The sequence below is a fragment of the Falco punctatus genome (genome assembly GCF_963210335.1).
Source record: "Falco punctatus genome assembly, chromosome: 1".
Taxonomy (NCBI): Eukaryota; Metazoa; Chordata; class Aves; order Falconiformes; family Falconidae; genus Falco; species Falco punctatus.
In genome coordinates, this window is record NC_137580.1 from 81,753,626 (window position 1) to 81,772,754 (window position 19,129).

Consider the following 19,129-nt stretch of genomic DNA (forward strand, 5'->3'; position numbering starts at 1 on the left):
AAAATAAGAAATTGATGTATCCAGAGGCTGGAATATACTCTTCCAAAGTCAAAGTTTATGTATCTACCAACATAACCGGCATAGTTCATGCTTTGCTTGTCAGTGCAAGTCAAGGCAAAAGGGGTTAAAAGTCTGAGATGAGCAGATGTGTGGTTGGTAGTCATGGAGAAAGTTATAATCATTACTTCAAAATGCATCTTTGGGCAGTTATTTCGGATATTAACACAATGTTGTATTGTGAGATATATTTTAGAAGATGGAAGCTATTCTGCAGGCCTTTCCTACAAAGATCAGTTGTGGCGTATGGCCAATATGTCAGCCTCCACAAAATGAGATCCAAGAAGTTTTCCCTTGCTTACCATTTTATCTTAGCTTGAGATTTAACTGTTTAGTCACATCTGTATCAGAGGTGAAATTGCCAAGGGAATAATAAGTAGTCAAGCAAAGAATTATGTATGTTAATTTTTCTGCGGGGATATAATTTTTCTTATTTAATTAAAAAGACTCCAGACTGCCTTTGGTGTGCTCCTTCAGTTAAGAAATTAATAAAAGTAGAGTGTTTTAATTGCTTGCTTTGCCAGAAAAATGATTTTATATGCATTTGAAGAGTTATTTATGCCTGATAACAATATTTTCCTGATATTGTACACCGGAGAAAATGGGTCACCTGCTGTAAAAGTATTGACTCAGATAGCATCCACATGGTGCTAACAACAAAGTATTCCTTTCTCTTGGGAGGGAGGGAGGAAGGAACTTGAATTATTATTGAAGTTGTTTACTGTCGCAACTGATCATACACAAAAAGTTCTGTGTGTATTAAACATATGTGCTGTATTTCTGTCTCATTTACTTGACTAATAAACTGTATTTGTAGGTGAGATGAGTGAAAGCCGAGCAAAGAGAGTTCGAATAAAGGAAGTTGATGGGTGGACTCTAAGGATGCTTATTGATTATATTTACACTGCTGAAATTCAAGTTACAGAAGAAAATGTGCAGGTAAGAGTGAGAATATTTTCTGCTGCAAAAGAGATGTAATGTGCAGAGTCATTTGTTTTGTCAGTGTGGTTCAGCTTCGATACAGGAAATCTTGTCTGCAAACTGGAATTTTTCAGACCTTGTGCTTACAAAGCAAGTAGTCATGCTGTTTAAATTTTAGGTCAAATTCAAAGGCTATTGAAGTAAATGAAGAGTCAGTTGACTTAAATGGGCTTTGCAACCAAACCTTATGTAATAATGAAATGAATGCTGTCAGTCACCTCTGTACCACCCCCTCTCTGATACTTTAGTACAATTTACATAAACAAAGTAGATTTGATCCTAAACGTGAAAAACATGTTTTCCAATTAAGCTGTCTCTGTGTTTTGTTTTTTTTTCTGCTGGCCTGTAGAATACAGTACTTTCTCCTGCTCAGTCTCTGTACCTTGCCAGTGGCCAGTTGTGCAGAAATTTTTAGCTACTGCTGTTTTTTGGTTTTTTTGGTTTTTTTGTTTTTAAATCAACCGATATCTAGCATGAAGGTTTTGCCCATCCCACATAGAGCTGATCAGATTTTCTAATCAGCTGTACATTAAACTGAAACTTCAATTAGAATAAAACAAAGACAAGCTTAGAAACATAGCTTCCTGCCCTTAATGTTTTCTAACCGCAGATCCTGAAGATGGACAGAGTAGATTTTCCTTCCACTGTCTTTTGGGGTTTGGTGTAGATGTTTGCTAAGTTTAAAACTAATTACGTAACAGGTGATGGATTTAAGTCTCCTGTTTGTCTTTTTGCTTCTAAGCCCTTGTTTCTGCTCCTGCCCAGTGCCATGTTACTAGCAGTTATTGTGCTGCTTTTGCAGGGGGCAAAGCCATGTTGCTGTATTTGGCATTGAAAATTTCTGTTGCAATTGTATGATTTGAAAGTATTTGCTTTTATTGGGCATTAGGCTGAAATTGCTAGCTTTTCATCGGCTGCTGAATCAGATGAGGTCACTGCTAGTTTCGGCTACACTTGATTGAAGGCCTAGAAATGAGAATATTAGCAACTTGAAATAAAATACCTTACCTCTAAACCTTCCATATCTTAGGTTGTACCATAAGTCTTTTAATTCTACAATATTAATTTCTTGTCATCTACTTAAGTAGTTGTTTACTTCTGGTCTGACGATGGGTGTACATAATGAAAAAACTGTCTGAAATTATGTTGTATCTTGCCAATCTGGTGGTTGCACAAATTTTTGGATCATTGTGGAAGACACTGGGCAAAATCCAGAGGTGTCAGATTCCCTAACAAGCCCCTTCTTGCTTCATCATGCTGGCTCTTCATCCTTAAAGCAGAATATTCTGTCTTGCTGACACACCTCAATGACCCCAGTCTTGTAGTTTGGATCAGTAGTATCAGACTGGACGCAGTGGGCAGCCTGCTGTGCTGTGGCCACAGGGGTGCCGGGGCAGGTGCGTTGTAGCCTGTTGTTGGCACTGCCGACTCGCCTGTCTGCGGGCAGGAGGAGTCAGTGGTATGTTTCTTCCTCACGCTGAACTTGGTGAAGGCCAGAAATCTCCAGCTTTAAAGCTTCTGAGTCTGATGGGGCTTTCATCTTCACAGCTCCAGATTATCTGTCTGAAGATGTATCTGATGATGTTTGGGATGGTAATATAAATAATGTGGCCTAGTGAGTGGTATTAGTTTAGTGGTTACTTGAGTACTGAGAAGACAGTCAAGTTTTTAAGTGGATTTTGATTTATTGCGATATAGTTGGACTTCAATGTTGATACTGAATCTACTCGTAATGTGACTGGTAATGAATGTAAAGCTCTTCCTACTTTGTCACTTTCATCCTTTTTGCGTTATTACTAAATGATATGTAGTGTTTATTTGCATTATGGTAGAACCAAAGACTACAGATAAAAATGAATATACTGGTGAAAGTCCTCTTCTTTAAGTTTGAAAGCCAGGGAGGTGTTACTGTGAATTTCTGGCAACTTAGAAACCTAGTGCAGAGCGTCAGGCCTTAGTTAAAAGTGTATTCTCTCCATGAATGTGTTGCATGCTCTTGAGATCTAATTCTAGCTCTTAATTTATTGTCCATATGACAAGAATAAGTATTGCTAGAAGGTATTGTGAAATTTCAATAATGGTTAAGAATTTGTCTTGTAGGAATACAGAACCATGAAAACCTAAGACACCGTGTAATACCATCTGTCTTAACTTTTTTTGTATTTGGGCTAATGTGCTAAACTAGAGCTTCAGCTTCTAGGCAGTTGGTTATGATTCATATTCTGATACCCTTCATGGGACTTCAAGTGCATTATTCTGTCTTTTCAGGTTATACATAGCAAGAATAGGTATTGAATTAATTTGTAAGTTATGATACAATGTTTGAAAAGGGTGTGAGTGCTTCGTGTTTAATACAGAATTACTAAGTACTCTTTGGTATTAAAATAGCTACACTGTATATTGATGAAAACCGATTATAAATGAATACCTAATGATACAGCCAAGATCACTGGTCTTTCTCAAGGGACAGGTTAACTGTGAGCTTCTTTCTTCAATATTTTACTGGATCTAGATGTGGACAGGAGATTGCTTCCTTACTGTGCCTTTGCAACTTCTGCATAAGAGCTGTTCAATTCTGCTCGCCGCTGTCATGTTCTCACTTGTATGTTTTTGGGTGTAGGGGGGGAGTAGAAGAGTCAGGTGTAATCGATGATTGAGGAGAAAACCACATTTATTTAGTGCATAAACTACCAGCATAGAGAGGCCCTCAGCACTGAATGTTATCACTGTAGTAGTTAAATAAAAGAGTATTTGTTCTTTTCTTCAGTTCTTGGTTCAAGAGGTTCCCCCCAGCCCCCAACAGTAAGACAGCTGGTATATGAATGTGTATGTTCTTGGTTTTCTCCTGGTATTTGTCCATTTAGAATGAGTTATTGTATCACTCATCTCTAATGGCACTCACTTCGCACAGTGCCATACCAGTGTTTCTGTCATATTACATATTGCGTCACGTTTTCCTGTGTTCTCAGCTCTCTGCTCTACCTTTTTCTTTTTTTATTTCAGGAATGAAATGAAATGTCAGACAATGCAATATCACATTTGTCATGTTTTAAGAAGGGAACATCAAAGTTAACGTTTTCAGAAGGCAAATCAACTTTCTTGCACACCAAATTTTTTCAATTTCCATGTAGGTATTAACTACACGTAGTGCACAATGTGGGAGAGTTAGTTACTATAAGAAGCTCATGCGTGAGTAATTCTCCCACACTATGCGTATGCATTTCAGCACGTATTTAGTCAGCTGTATACCTAGGGCCTCCACTGAGCACAAATGGATCGGAGAAGAAATTCCTGCAGTTGTTTGCAGATTGGGGATTTGTTAAAAGGGCGAGCGGGATGTGATTGGGGTAAACATGGGATAAAGTTGGTCGTGTTCCTTTCTGATTCTCTGCTACAGTTCTCTGTTGCTGTAGTTGTACTAATACAGCTGTTCAGTGGACTGCTTTATAAAACAGATCACTGAACTTAACTTAAAAGAAAACCACCACCACCACACTCCTTTCCCCTTGCTCTCTCTCCCTGGCATTTTTATTTTTTTTTTAATTATTTTTCTTAACTTGAATCACTTCAAGGATCTGGTTTATAACATAGCCCTACCTGTTGTGTTCACACAATACTTTGGGTTACTGTATCGATGTGGGAACATGTACCTGAGGGGGCGGACATTTCCCTGCTGCCTGGGGAAAACATTACATGTAGCTTCACGTTGGACTTGCCAATAAACATGCGATGCTGCTTTTGAACAGGAAGTGTGCATGAGAGAGATCAGAAGAAAACCATCACAAATACTGGTATTTTCACAAAGCTCTGTCCTGGCATATTTTTCCCTTCAAAGAATTGTGTTAGGTACAACCAATGTGAAGTCCAAAATCCTGAATAGCACCCTTTTAATATGTGTAATCTTTTGTGCTCATTTTCTGAAATTATTCAAGAACAATCTTTGTATAGCAATAAGCAATTATAAATATATGAACACCCAGTACGTATGGATTTTTGTAACTCTTAATGTTTACGCAGGTTGCCATCTAAAGTATAACAGACACTTTTGTTTGTATGGCGTCATAGGGCGTGGGTGTGAGAGTTGACAGCACATTTGATTTGAGGTGCTGTCAAAACAAGGTCCAAAAAGCAGCTGATTTCCCTGAGAAATCCTCAAAAAAGAAGATCCTCATGTTGTCCAAACTTCTTACTAAGGCAGTCATTCTATAGTACAGTATTCGGTAACACGGGCTCTGACTATTTGTGCTGCACCTCATCACCTGTGGAGTCTACTGGTTGAACAACTTTGCAGGGCCGTTGAGTCCTGAAGAGTTCTCTAGCTTGGAAGTGAAGAGATACCTCACACCAAAACCCAGAGAAGTCCCACAGCTTATGTGGGGGGGGGGAAACAGATGTGTGCCTTTCAAGATGATAGGCTTCTGAATTTTGTTTGTGGCGTGACCACAAACAGTTGGATAAGCAGGACTGAGGGTATGTGAAGGAGCACAAAGGAAGAAGGAATGGGAGGTTACAGGGAATACCATAAAATATAATTGCTTTTTAACTCTGTAAAGTGAAACACTGGCTGAATGTATCTAGCCTTGGCAGAGCACATTTAAGCTAACAGTGGTAACTTCATACTAATCCTTAGGTAGTTTTTTCCAGTTGCTTTAATAGCTGTTCCAGTTAAAAAGATAGTATCTCACTTAAATATTTTTTTGTCTGTAGTAGACCAATTTCTGGTACTTCCTTCTGCTGTCTTGTAGACCAAATCGTTACTGGTTTTGCTGTAACAGTCTTTTATGTTGAAAGACTGTTCTCATTCATATAGTTTAATTTTTTTCTTTAGACTGAACATCATAGACTTTTCTTTGGAGACAAAGTTTTCTAAATCTTACCATTCTTCTTGCTCTTCTAAATTCTTTCCATTTCACCTATATCTACATTTTCAATACGCGGTGGCCAAAATTAGACCCAGTAGTCTTATTGAGGCCTTGTTAATACAGAATAGAGTGAAATTATTACCCTGTGAGTAAAATACAGGGTGGGTTTCTTTGTCATTGAGTGGACGCTCTTTCCCAGTAACATGACATTGACTCTAGCCATCACTTTCTTTTATGCCAGTCAAGAGAACGAGAACAGGACAATGGTCGTCATGCAGTGGGAGAAGGAACTTGTGGTACCTCTTAATGCCAGTTAGTCTCATTTGTTGTTGTAAGTATTTATGCTTATTTGCATAGTACTCCTAATAAACAGAACGAGCAGAAGTCAAATCTGGTTTATAGTAGTGTCTTTCAGTAAGTTTAGCAGGTAAGATTTCAGTTTCACACCAGGAATATCTGTTACGAAGGGGTGTCAATTTGCAAGTCTGTTTTCAGAGTGCAACCGCATGCTAAAACTGTAATTATTTTCATTTTGGAGAAATGTTCAGTTATCTTTTAAAACTCATCGTTAACAGAAAAGAATGGCCTACTGAAAACCTTGTAAACTTACATGTGTCTGGGGGTGGGAGGGCAGGGGCGGAGAAGAAAGGTGCATACAAGTCATTTTAAAATGTCCGAAAGGAAGATGTCGTATCTTTTGGAGAGATTGTTACACAGAATAGAATGCAGAATGAATAATCCAGACTTGTTCCTTTTGAGGAGTACAAAAAAACCCCCAACAAACCACCAAGGAGTAGGTAGTAGTGCCAATAAAATGTAGTAAAAATATGTGCCATCAGTAATACGAAGCCCATGTAAATATAGGGTCTGTGTTTACCATGCCTAATCTTTACTGGCTACTAACTTAAAGGAAAAGGTAAAATTCTGTGCAGCATGTAACATTCCTTATTTGTTGTTGTGCTGAGCACTGGAATAAACTCGGATCAGAATATTCACAAAAAATTGTTGTATTACATTTAGAAATGGTCTGCTTATCACAGGCAGTTTTATGTGAGTGGGACTTGTGAAGTGACCTCTGTTTCGGGGCTACCAGTTTCTTCTGAAACTTGTATTACCGTAATACCAGATTTGGTAACAGTCGTTTTTTTCCTCATGTCTGTGTTTCATGATGGCTTCAGATTCCCTCCTTCAGTACCCTTTCCGCTAAGGGATAGGTACACCAGTTTAGAGGAGTTTAATTAAAAAAGGGGTTCAGGATGATAATGGAATTACCAATTTAACCACTTAATATTGCACATCAGCTGAACAGCAGCTGTTTGTGTGTGCTTTTAGCTTGAAGAAAATATGAAATGACTTAGTATAAGCCAGTTTATAAGGCTCATCTTTTTACTTAATATTTGCTACAGTCTTTGAACACTTACACGATCAAATTACTATAGCTTAAATTCCCGTAATTTTCAGAGCCATACTGTCTTTGTATCTGAGCTGAGAGTCAAAATACTCCTGGGAATATTCTGATGCTTGTCAAGCTTTATCCTCAAAAGTACTTTATATATACGAACTAGTGACTAAGCTAACAGTCTTTACGTGAGTTAGCAACACTGAGATGTTGCTTGAAGAGCATGAAGCATGTTTTTTGAAACTAGTTTCATTTTAGATACCTGACTTGGAACGTTTTTCAAGAGATTCTAAAGCCTACCAAAAATTTATACCTCCGAACACTAAAGAACATCTTTCCCTTATTGGATCAAAAGATGTCCCTCACCTTTCAGTGTAATTTGGTTAGCTTTATGAACACAGAAAATTTTCTGTTTGAATGGGATGGACTCTTCCTTTTTAGAACTGAAGACTGACTGTCCTTTACAGCTGTGTGCTGGGCATTGTAAGAGGACAGAGTTCATTTCAGCACTGGAGCAGAGATGTGCGTTCTGTGTCCCGGAGGTATGCGTGCTGCTGTGGGAGTGGGTGGGAGAGAGAAAAGAAAGAAACACGTATTCAACTGAACTGAATGCTGTGAAGCTTTCACTGAATCTTATCATACAGTAGGTCCTGGTTTAAATATAACATTATATATATATATATATATAAATATATATATAATGCTATATTTTAAATCTGCTTTGAGACCAAATAATGCTGAAATTGCTTCCATGGGAACTTGGCTATTCTCCTAGAGAGTGCCCATGAAAGAGATGCCCAGGAGAAAATGCTACGTTTGATTTAAGAACCTAAAATCAAAGGGCAGGGAGGGAACAGGTTTGATCTTCATGCGTTTACAGGTGTGCTTCTCCAGCCACTTCTTCTTTAAGGACTTGTTGATAATCAGGGAAAGTGAAACAGCTTAAATGAAAGTTATCTTTCAAAGAGGGAGTGCTAGGTAGGCTGGATCTAGGCAGTTACAGCCCTGTTGGTCATGTCACAATTAACACCTTGCACATTACCAAGAGACCAACAGATAATTAATACAGGTCTAGTACCTTCCCAGTCATGCACTCTACTGAAACGCAGGGCTCCTTCAGAAGAGTTTATCCTGAATTAACAGCAATCACTGAATGGTTTTCAAATAGACTATTATATGCTAGACAGTGCCGTTTGGTGATGACGGTATGGGTAATGATAGCAATTTTTCTGGCTAGAAGCAGTCACAATCTTCTAGCAGATGCAGGTAGCTTAGTAAAACTGTTACTGCTGTATCACAGGTTAAATTAAGCATCCCTTAAATTTGCAGGCTGACTGTTGATAAAGGCCTTTCTTCTTGTATTTGCCTCTATTTACTAATCATGATTGCCTGGTGACAGCATTTAAAAATAATTCTTCAGAGAATACCTTTTGTTCCACTGAAGTCTTCGTTATATTATATAATTTTGAGTTCCTTGATGTATGTTTTAAGCCAGTGGGGTTTTTCCCCTCCCAGTTCTTTGTGTAGCTGTCCTCTTGCATCTCCACAGTAGCTGGGCAGCCACTTCTTACAACTTTCTCATCTTGGTTTAGCTTCCAAAGTCTTTTCCTGCAAGGCCGTTTGCATATTTGGTGCTGGAGACAGAATTGGACTGTCTGAGTATCCCTCTGAGCTGGTTTCTTGCTAAATTCTGCATGCTGCTAATGAAGAATGAAGTTAGGTCAGACAATACCAATGCAATTTAAGATAACAGTGATACTTCTTTCTTTCTTACTTTTAGAGAATTTTTTTGAGTGAATGAGTTTGTTTCTCCTACTGTCCCTAAAAAAGTGGAGCAATATTGCACTGATTTCTCTGTCAATAGCTGCAGTATGTTTTTTTTAAACTGAAAAGAGCTCTGACTTTACATTATAAATATTGTTGACAGCATCTTTAGGGCTGAAATCTGTGAATTTGTATTTCCTGTGACTTTAAATTTAACTCTTTGCCAGAAATTCAGCGAAGTATCCTGCTGCAACGCACAGTTTTTTAGATAGACTGTTAGGCCAAATCTTCATTAAAACTGGATGGCTGTCTTTCAAGCTGTTCATATAGTGTCATTTTTTAAAGCTGATACTGAATTCTGAGACACAAATAATCTCTAGTGAGCTTAACATTTGGGACAGATTTGTCTGATGACAATTGATATAGCTGCTCAAAAATTGACTTTCTCTCCACATAATGTTAAAACCCATGAAATGTTAAATTGTGATACTACATAATTTTCCAGCACCATTCAAACAAAAATGGTCTTTGCACTGTATTTTGATGGGCACAAATGAAATTTTGTTTTTACATTTTGACCTGTTGAGACTTGATAATCGCCTTGCATGCTGGAACACCATGTCGTACCTGTCCCTGCAGCAAGTACATCTGTGTCAAAATTTCTTTTAGCTGAAGGGCCAAGTGTTAAACCGTATACCTGGGGTATTTAATCTCTTCTGTGAGTTTCTGTAGGTAGAGGATAATTTGTCAAAATACGACTTTTACAAATGAGGTACAGGTACCTAATTTCTCATCAGGTAAAACCAGGTTATGCAGTGACAGAATAATTTGTCAGCTGCATTAATTTTTAGATAAAATACTGTTGTCAAAAATGAGTAATTAACACTGTTGTCTGTAACTGCTGCTTTAAGTATTGGAGCAGGCACTTAGAACAAGGGCTAGAATTCAGGAATGCCTGTACAAAATGTTTCTCCTCTGTCTTAAGAGCCGGGTGAGGCGTGTGAAGACTGCGAGGTGTGTCCCAGCGTGCAGGGCAACGCAGCATCACGGGTGATTCTCTTCACTTATGCCCTTGTGAGAACATTTTGAGAAGAGAGGAAGGAGAAATGTTTAAAGACAGCTTTATGTGTAGAGAACTTAAGGACAGAGGGTATCTCAGCTGATGCTTTCAACTTTCTAATTGATGTGACAGTTTTAGTGTTCCTTTAACATTTTATGTGATAATTCTTATCAGACATTTGAAGACAGCCCCTCTCTGCCTTCAATATATAACAAGTAAGGTATAATTACTGAACCCTGAGATGACAGGTTACAATCCTGCTTGTTTCTGAGGTAATTAAAATATTTGTCCCGTTCTTAAGGCTCCTCATCTTCCATGTCCTCCACCAGTGGGTGTGTGATGGACTTGGCTTGAGCTTGTAACCTTGAAAGCTTGATATATCCACCATCATATTTCAGCTTATGATGACTTTTTACATAGCCTTCGTGGAGACCTAAAACTTTATGTCCATAAACTAATTCTTTTCTTTGCTAATAGGTTTCAGGAAACCACTCATTCTTGAAAGCATTTTTATTTACAAAAAGTGTTCTATGTAATAGTGCTATTGAGTGTCAAAAGCTGCTGGTGGTCCCTAGTCTTATTTCCCTGACACAGACATTATTAAAGCTTTAGGGGGAGATGGAGTTCTTTATTGGATTGTCTTATAGAGCTTTGAAAATAAACAAGTCTTTGATCTTTCTGCTGATCTCCGTCATGGCTGCAGTGGCATAGCTACTACATTCTGCAAGTTCTTGCAAATTCTGAAGTTGCATTCCAAGTCATTCAAGTTAAAATGTTTTATAAAACTGGCTCATCCTAATGACTTCATGATTAAAACCAAATTAAATCAGTTAATCCTGGTGTGTGTTGAAACCACTCTTTATATGGTAATCCAAACTTTCACTTCTTTTATGCCAGTACAGTTCTAATAATATTAGAGGCTTGCTGACACTGCAGAGAGGCACTTAAATCCAAGCTGACATGAGTTTCGTTACAAACCCTATTGATAGAAATATGTTTAAGTCTTACTGGGCAAGAATTTAATGTTGGACTAAACAGCCTTATAGTATACTGTTCGACTGTGTGTGGAAAGGGTACCAGTGGAGTACCACTGTGTTTTGCTTTTGTACATATTTTATAACTTGGGCCTCAAGCAACCATCTGGTTACCTCTTTTGACCTATTTTTTTTTTTTTGGTATTCGTGACAACAGCTTTGGGGATTTTAATAATGTGAGGGCACAACTAATATGTGGCTTAGCTGGAGGAGAGACAGTGGCACACTTTTTGAATTTTTATGCATTGTAAGACATTTCAGGCAACAGTAAAGGATCTAATTTTTCCTGTGAAATAATCCTGCTATGCATTCATTTGCTTATACATGCCTGCCTGTCAGGAGAGTGAGTGTAGGAGGGAAGGGAAAAGAAGAATGTGATCTTTCTACAGGCATATTTTATTACCAATACAAGCTTCATTAATTTGTGCTTTAAATGAGTAAGCTTCACATAAAAGATCTGCTGACCAAGATACTAAGCAAACAACATTGTGGGGAAAATTGGTATTTTGCCCTCTGTCAGTTTTTCAATGCATATTAAATAGTAGTCATTTTTCTCTACTCTTTTTTTTTTTTTTTTTTCCCCCCAAGACATATCTTTTGTGGCTTTAGCTATTCTGTATGTACAAAGTAGAAACTGTCTGGATTTTGAGGTACAGTATTATTATTATAAGACTAAGAAACTGGGTATTTTGGTTTGGTTGAATGTGTATTTGGAAGCCTCGCCCCTGGCTGATAGGCATTTGATGCCCTACTAAAGGATTTCCTTTTCTGCTTTGGCTGGCTTGGTGGCATGTGGCAGGAGGAGATGGTGCTGTGTGCCTGCCGTGAGGGAGGTGTAAGGCTGACGGACTGTCATAGCCTGGGAACAGCAAGGTCGCTGCCGCTCCGTGTCCCCAGGCTTCGGCTGGTAGCGAGGCTGATCACGTATTTCTGGTAGGGACATACACAATCACATGTGAACAGCACACGTGTGTGCGGCCAGGCACACAGATCAGTGCAGACAGAAATACTCGGCTGCTGTCTCGATTCTGTTGAGATGGCCCTTGAGTTGGGCCATCTACCTAAAACGTCCCTTGGACGTGTCTGTCCAACACCTTCTTTTGCATTGTGGTGCTAGACCTAGAGCAGACCTTCCCAAATTATGTTATAAGCCAAGCTGAATAAATGTAATTCACACTTCTTCATTTGGAGATAAAATTCTTTACTATTCCCTCCCCTTGGTTATAGGTGATATGGTGAGGTTCCAGAAGGTAGGCAGCAAAAGGAGTTTGTAGAGGAGGCAACTGCTGTTTCTATACACCTGTAGATTTGGTTAAGGCAGAGAATGGTGGCAGGACCATCAGAACCAGGAGAAGCAGATGTTGCACAGATGTGGCAACTACTCTTTTCCAGAGGTATTCACATTTTTACATTTCTGGTTTCTTTTTTTCTTTTTTTTTTGTCAGAAGCTATCTTGCTGCTATTTCTCTCAGTCATCCAAGTGATGCTTTATTCACATTTTGCTGGCATTTTCTAGCCAATAAGTCTTTTTATACTTTTTTTTGCTGTGATCTTGCTGAATGGGAGATCTCAGAACTTTGTTCATGAAGAAAATTGGGTAGGCAGAAGGGTATGAACCTCATAAGAATGAAAAATACCTGAATGGAAAGCTGAGCTGTCGTACAGCAGCTTGTAGTTGCTAAAGGGAAATACATGAGGGAGGAACAGAACTGAGTACAAGAGAGAAAGGTGAATCTAGAATGTGGATCAGTAGGTATGGGTGCATTAAATTGTCCTGAGGCTGTAAAAGACTGTATTGGACTATCAAGTGCCAGTGTGTGTGGGAGCAGTGTCTTGAACTTCTGGAGGGAGACTGAAGTCTTACAGACTGAATCGCAGATTATCCCTGTCTCGAAATCTGTTCCTTCAGAAGATGGTTTGAGGGACGGTAAAAACCACTTTTTGGAAGAGAGACTTTTGGGTAAAGGCGGTGAAGAGGCTTGTGCTTGGCTGTGTCAGTGTGGTCTAAGCAGGAGCCAAGGAATGAATCAGAAACTGATGAAGGAGGTGATGGGGTGAGACAGAAGTGGGCTTGAGGCAGGAGTGCATTATAGAAGAGATACTGATCTGTAATCCCGCACTTCAGAAGCATGTGATTCTCATTACTGTGGGAGGTGAATGGGAAGTCACTGGGGGATTTAAACAGGCATGTTTAATTTAAATGATAAAAAGAATAAAACACTTTTACTCAGCACTGCAGCTCTAAATATAACAGCTGTTCATTTCCTGCATATTGTTTCTTTAATGAGTGATTTAGGAGAGTGGGTAGGCTGCCAGAGCCGTGCATGAACAAGGTGCCAAAAACTAATGAAGGTGGAGAGGCTGGGTTATGCCAACAGACCCTGCAAGGTACGTCCCCTTACAAGACAAGGATCAGATTAGAGAAAGGGTCAAAAGATGAAGATGCCAAAGCAAGTAAGAGTATCAGATCATTTGGGCAAATAGGAATTCATAGACATACGTGTAAAAATAATCCTTGCATACCCATGGAGACAAAACTTTTAGTGTGAGGTGGCTGAGACTGTGTAAAAATGTTGTATTCTCTATCTGTCTATTCCTTGCAGTTTCATCTCACATTTTAGTAAATTGGTACGATGTCCCTAGTGTTCCTGAGCATTAGAGAGACTATCAAGTTGTTGGGGTTTTTTGTTTTGTTGGTGTCAGTTAGCATAAGGGATGTTCAAACTTTCAGTATGTTTTAGAATTCTATTAGTTGTCCATAGCTCCTAGAAACCTTCTGTAATTCTTTGAGTGGTCCAGAAATAACCATATCAAAGGCTTTTGAAAGTCAAGTTAGTTATACTCCCTCCTAAATTGTCACATGAGGAGCAATAAATAGATCAAAAATCCCTAGGGAGCACAGGAGCAAATGGGAATAAATAGTTGGTTTTCACTGTATCAGAATGGTTGTAATGTGTCACAAGCTTCCAAAGGAGGACAGATTTTCTTTAATTTTAAAAAGTAGATGGCAAAAGATGTAGGTGATAAACTGGTTTAATTTTTTTTTTCCAAGACTGGACAAAAATAGAAAATTTCACTGCTTTCTAGCTAAGCTAGATGTCGGGCTAGCATGATCGCAGGCCGCATTTAATGTTGGAAAGTGTAAAGTAATGCATGAAAAGAAAAAATGGAATTACTCCTACGTATTGCTATGTTTTATATTAACAGCTTTTCCTAGAATAGAATAACATACTGTAGTCACCTTAGAAAAACTTCTGCTCATTGTGAAATAGTGACTTTTAAAAGGAGTGTAAAAAATGGCACAGCAGCATCTGTATGTCAGTGTATAAATGTGTTCTCACCTGTACCACTCTGCTGGATGGTTTAAAATATGACAGGAATAGCACGCTTTGGGGAAGGCTTTAAAGCTGCTAAAGGCATGGAAAAGCTATCACTGAAGAGAAGGAGAGAATTCTGGCCTTTTTAGGTTTGACTGTGAGATGACTAAACAAGGACTACTTTTTCTCCAGTATCTGTTTCAAAGACTCCACATACCCTTTTTAAGGGTAAAAGTGTGAGTTATTTACTTACACTGAAAGATGATAAGCTTTTCTTTAGGATACCTAGAGAGGAGTACACAAAAACATACATGTGTGTATGTATTGTTGTTGTTATTACACTTAGAGTGGTGGCCTAACGAATAGAGCACGGTGCTGCAAAATGCGTGAGAGGAGCTGCTCGGACGCGGAAGGTGAGCAATGTGCTCTTCTAGCTGTGCTGGTTGGTCTGGAAATGATTACTTGTGAATGCTGGGTTAGAGTAGACTGTGTTTCAAAGCAGGTACTTTCACCCCGTAAGGTTTACCTTCCTAATTAGGTGACAGCATATGAGGTCCAGGTCTGGGTTGGGTTCACCTGGTCTGCTTTTCTCCATCCTAAGTTTCTTCTTCCCCTTTCCCTTGGAAGGGGGGAAGGCGGAGGAAGAGGTGGTGCTGATGGAAGCAGAGCAGAGCTGTGAAGCTTCATTTCAGTAAATACTGGGTTTAACCACATATTGGGGAAGGGAGGAGAGCATGACAGATTCTGTCTTGAGCCAGCTGCCAAATTTACTTCCAGTGTGGCTGAGAGTGTGGAGGAGATCCCTGGCTGGTTGCAGCAGAGCTAGACAAGAACAGTTCTAGGAAGGGCAAAATTTTTGCCATTTCTTCCTCGTTATCTTCTACCCCTCTCCTACTGTTACAAAAGCCTGCATATCCCCGACCCAGCAGCCAGAACCACAGCCACCATCACGACCTTGTACTGTCCCTTTCAAACATGTAAGAGCAGGCTGTTGTCATGCTGCAGCGTTTACTTTTATTTGCCTGGGAAGCACTGGAGACTGCCAATTTTTTTCAAGTGACATTTTGTTTTAACTAGAAATGCTGTTCTAAAAGGTAGGATGTGACCTTGTGTTTCAAGAGCAAACTGTTCTTACGTTTCAAGGAAACATTCTGCGTTGTGGCTGATTTTACTCTGGACTGTGGGGTTTCCTGCACTCTGATAGTGGATGAAGTTGGATGTTGCTAGACTACCTGGGGTGAACAGACTATTGCTTAGGTCTGATATATCCCAGTGTTTTCATGATTGGCATGACTTGAGGTTGGTCTTGGAACTGTTTGGAAGTGCTCAGCTTCTACATCGGAAGGGTGGTTGCCTTCTAAAAATAGGATGGGAAGAACATGCAAATGGAAGAACATGCAGAAGGAAACTTGGAGATTTTTTTTCATGCAGTCGACGAGGGACGCGTGCGTTGCCTTTTCTTTTTAGAAGGCAGGGATTTTAACTATTTGAACATAATTTAGCTGAAAAACTGTAAAGTTCTAGGCTAACCTGGAAAATATTTTAAACTCTTCTATGGGCCGGTCCCATAATGAGATTTGGATTCCATTATGAGAGGTATTACAGTAACAAGCTAATAAGTATGGTGTGGCCCAAAAGTGTTTACAGACTTGAATAGACTATTTAAAAAAAGAAGAAAGGGAAACAGAGCTACAGTGACCAATGGGTAGGTCAGAAGTAATCAGGACTGAGTTCACAAGTTTTCTGATGCTAAACTGCGGTGCCTTCATCCTGCCTAGCTGGGATGTGGTTGCCCTTTAACTAGACATTAATGAATAAGAACTTCTGTATGTAAACTGCCTTCTCAGACCGAACAGCTTGTGCAACTTTTCTGACTCTGTGATCTTTAAAATCATCACGCTGCTAGGCTGTGTTAGAGACTCCTCTGTCAAGTCAGATGAAAGCAGCTACTTTAGGCTCAGCTATGACCTTTACCGTAGGCATCCCTGTATCTTATTTCTGTGTATGACCATAAAGCTACCTGTGGCAAAACCTGAAAGACAGCCCTTGCTGACTTAAAGTGCAGAGGTCATTTGTTCAAATGAAAGCATGTGTGCCTGTCCACCTCCCTGTAAGATTCAAGGTACTTATTATGAGTAAATTAAGCCACTTAAAGAAGAGGTTCCATGCTTGAGCTCTCCTACTTGCAAATAGGTTCAGCAGTGGGTTGTTACACATACGATGAAATTTCTGGAAGCTGAATAAAGGCTTCCTTGAAAATATTTGTTTTCTGGATATTGGTTAAATCATGAAACGTATGCATTAAACCTCCACCTGAAAACATTTTCAAATGAGATACTAGAGATGCCATTTGTTTTGGATGTTCTGTCCCTACATACCTGAAATTTATAAGCACAACATCTAGATTAAAGTGATTACGAAATTCATCACTAAACTTAATGTCTTTTTTAGGAGACATTTCCCTGTGACATTTGTAGGAGAATATAGATATGGTCTGATGTAGGGCCCTGAGTAAGTGAGAGTTTATCTCAATAAAATATTAAAACATAACTGTAATGCTAAAAGCTTGGAGTAATCAAATGTGTCTTGATTCCACTGAAGGGCCATTTATTGTACATTAGGTTTTAATATTAACACAATTTTTGTATTGAAGATAAGCACCATGCACACAAAGCACTTCTACTTCATGCTGTTTCTGTTGTCCTTAGTTCTTGGTTTTGTGTTACTATAAAACTCGTTAGTACGGATGCATCTTCTGCACCAGAGAATGGGATAATAGGGAAAGCAGAGAATCACAATCTACTATCCCAGTTATGCTGCTATTTGTCTTCAGCACAGGCTTTAGGGTTCTGCAAATGGTGTTTCATTCCCACTCTTTCAGGTTGCCAGAAAATATGCAGTTATACAAGGAGAACAAGCCTTGTTTGTTACAAGTCAGTCAATCTGCAATGTAGAAAAACCCGCCAACAAACAATTCCTTCCTCGATGCCCTCCCCCTCAGTCCCCCCAAAGCTGTCTTTTACGCTTTAGGAAATATAGCAGGTGAACATTTTGATTCTTTTTGATAGCCTTTTATGTCTTCAATTTTAGGGAATATTTTTTAAATTTTTCTATCATAATAATCTTTGGTATAGCCAAACGCAGTGTATCTGTCAGTAGGGTCTGAGACTGAGGGTGGTCTGGTGCTGAAGGTGTGAGATGTTACAGGTAAACCCTGCAGCTGAATCTGGAGGTATATCCTATACCTAACTAAAGGCGTCAGCTGATACAGCGATTCTTTATGTGGGTCAGCCTTTACAGAAAGATCGAAGACCACATAGTGTGAGTTATGTTATCCTGCCTACTTAATGTCTTCAGCTGCTTTTAATCCTGCTGCAGGCGAACTTCATATATTATTTGACTGGTTGGCACTTCAGCTAAGTTGAAGAATAAATTGTCCAGTTTCTGAATGACAGTATCAGCAGCAAGTGGCTTTGTTCAGACTCTGGTTAGTCTTGTTTAAATTATCCTGCCCCTAGGAAAATGTGAAGGTATTTTTATGCAGCTGTATAATCTTTTAAGCACTGAATTGCAGTATGATAAAGGATTCTGAGCTTTCCTTCTGGATGACTTACTGGACATGTACTTAAATCAGTGACCAAACTTCAATTCAAAAGCTCTATTTCTATCAAATCAAAATGTCTACCATTTTTTTCACTGAAAGAGAAAGCTAAAATTCTAGCTAAAATTATTTTAGGTTCAAGAATGTTTCACTCCAAGTGAGACAATGTCTCATTTCTATTTCCAGTATCTTTTAACAGAAGAAGAGGATATGAAAGGCTAAGCTCATGACAGTTAACAAAAATAACCATCAGAATGGAAAATCAATCTGTTTTGTGCGGAGGCTTGTGCCAAAATGTGCCGTTACATGGTGGTTAGGGCACTCTTCTGGTAGAGAAGTAGGAGAACGCTCAAGCCAAACAGGACTGCATAGTTCCCCCTTGTAGATCAGATGGACACCATTAATTATAGTGTATTATTTGATTAAAGTGACCCTTCTGTTACTTTGCGTCATGAATCTTGTTTCTGCACTTCAGCAACCCCTGACTGCATCCCAAATCCCTCCCAAAACTTCCACACCTACCCCTTTCACGAAAACAACAAAGAAATCACACCCCCACCCCAAATGTTTTAATTGATTAGTAATTCATTCAGACTAATCTTGTAAAGTGATATCTCTTCCAAAGCCAATTTTGGAGCAAATCAGTTGCTTCCTATAAATTGCATGTCACTAACTGGACTTGAGCACAGATTGTGATGCTGGTTAAAAAGCAGGTGTGTAAACCAGTTACTTTTTCCTTATGCTCCACTTTAATTTGTCATGTTGCTTTCCAAGTCAGGAGCTGCTTAGTATTTTTTAGATCGTGTCAGACATTCAATATATTAAATTATCATGATTATTTTCTGCTTTTCAACTGAAGTAGTGCTCAATTTGTCTCTAGTACTAAGGGAATGTGAAGGAATAGGATTGTATCTTGATTAGCAGCCTGATTCCTTCCTCTGATACTGTAAAACTGCCACCTGCACCTGATTTTTAATTGGATGGGGCTCATTAAGCTAAAGGATACATTTATACAGCCAAGTTTTCACTGTGCAATAGCCTATGAAGTCAAGGA

At 39.0% G+C, this 19,129-nt stretch overlaps 1 protein-coding gene across 5 annotated transcripts in view; it reads left to right on the plus strand.

Annotated features, from left to right (window-relative positions):
- Window positions 1–19,129, plus strand: part of KLHL2 (kelch like family member 2) — a 63,904-nt gene that overhangs the window by 13,748 nt on the left and 31,027 nt on the right. For all 5 annotated transcript variants that reach the window (XM_080371052.1, XM_080371051.1, XM_080371049.1 and 2 more), the window contains one exon: window positions 875–996. In XM_080371052.1, the coding sequence (XP_080227178.1) occupies window positions 875–996 (122 nt within the window). The remainder of the gene's footprint in view (window positions 1–874; window positions 997–19,129) is intronic.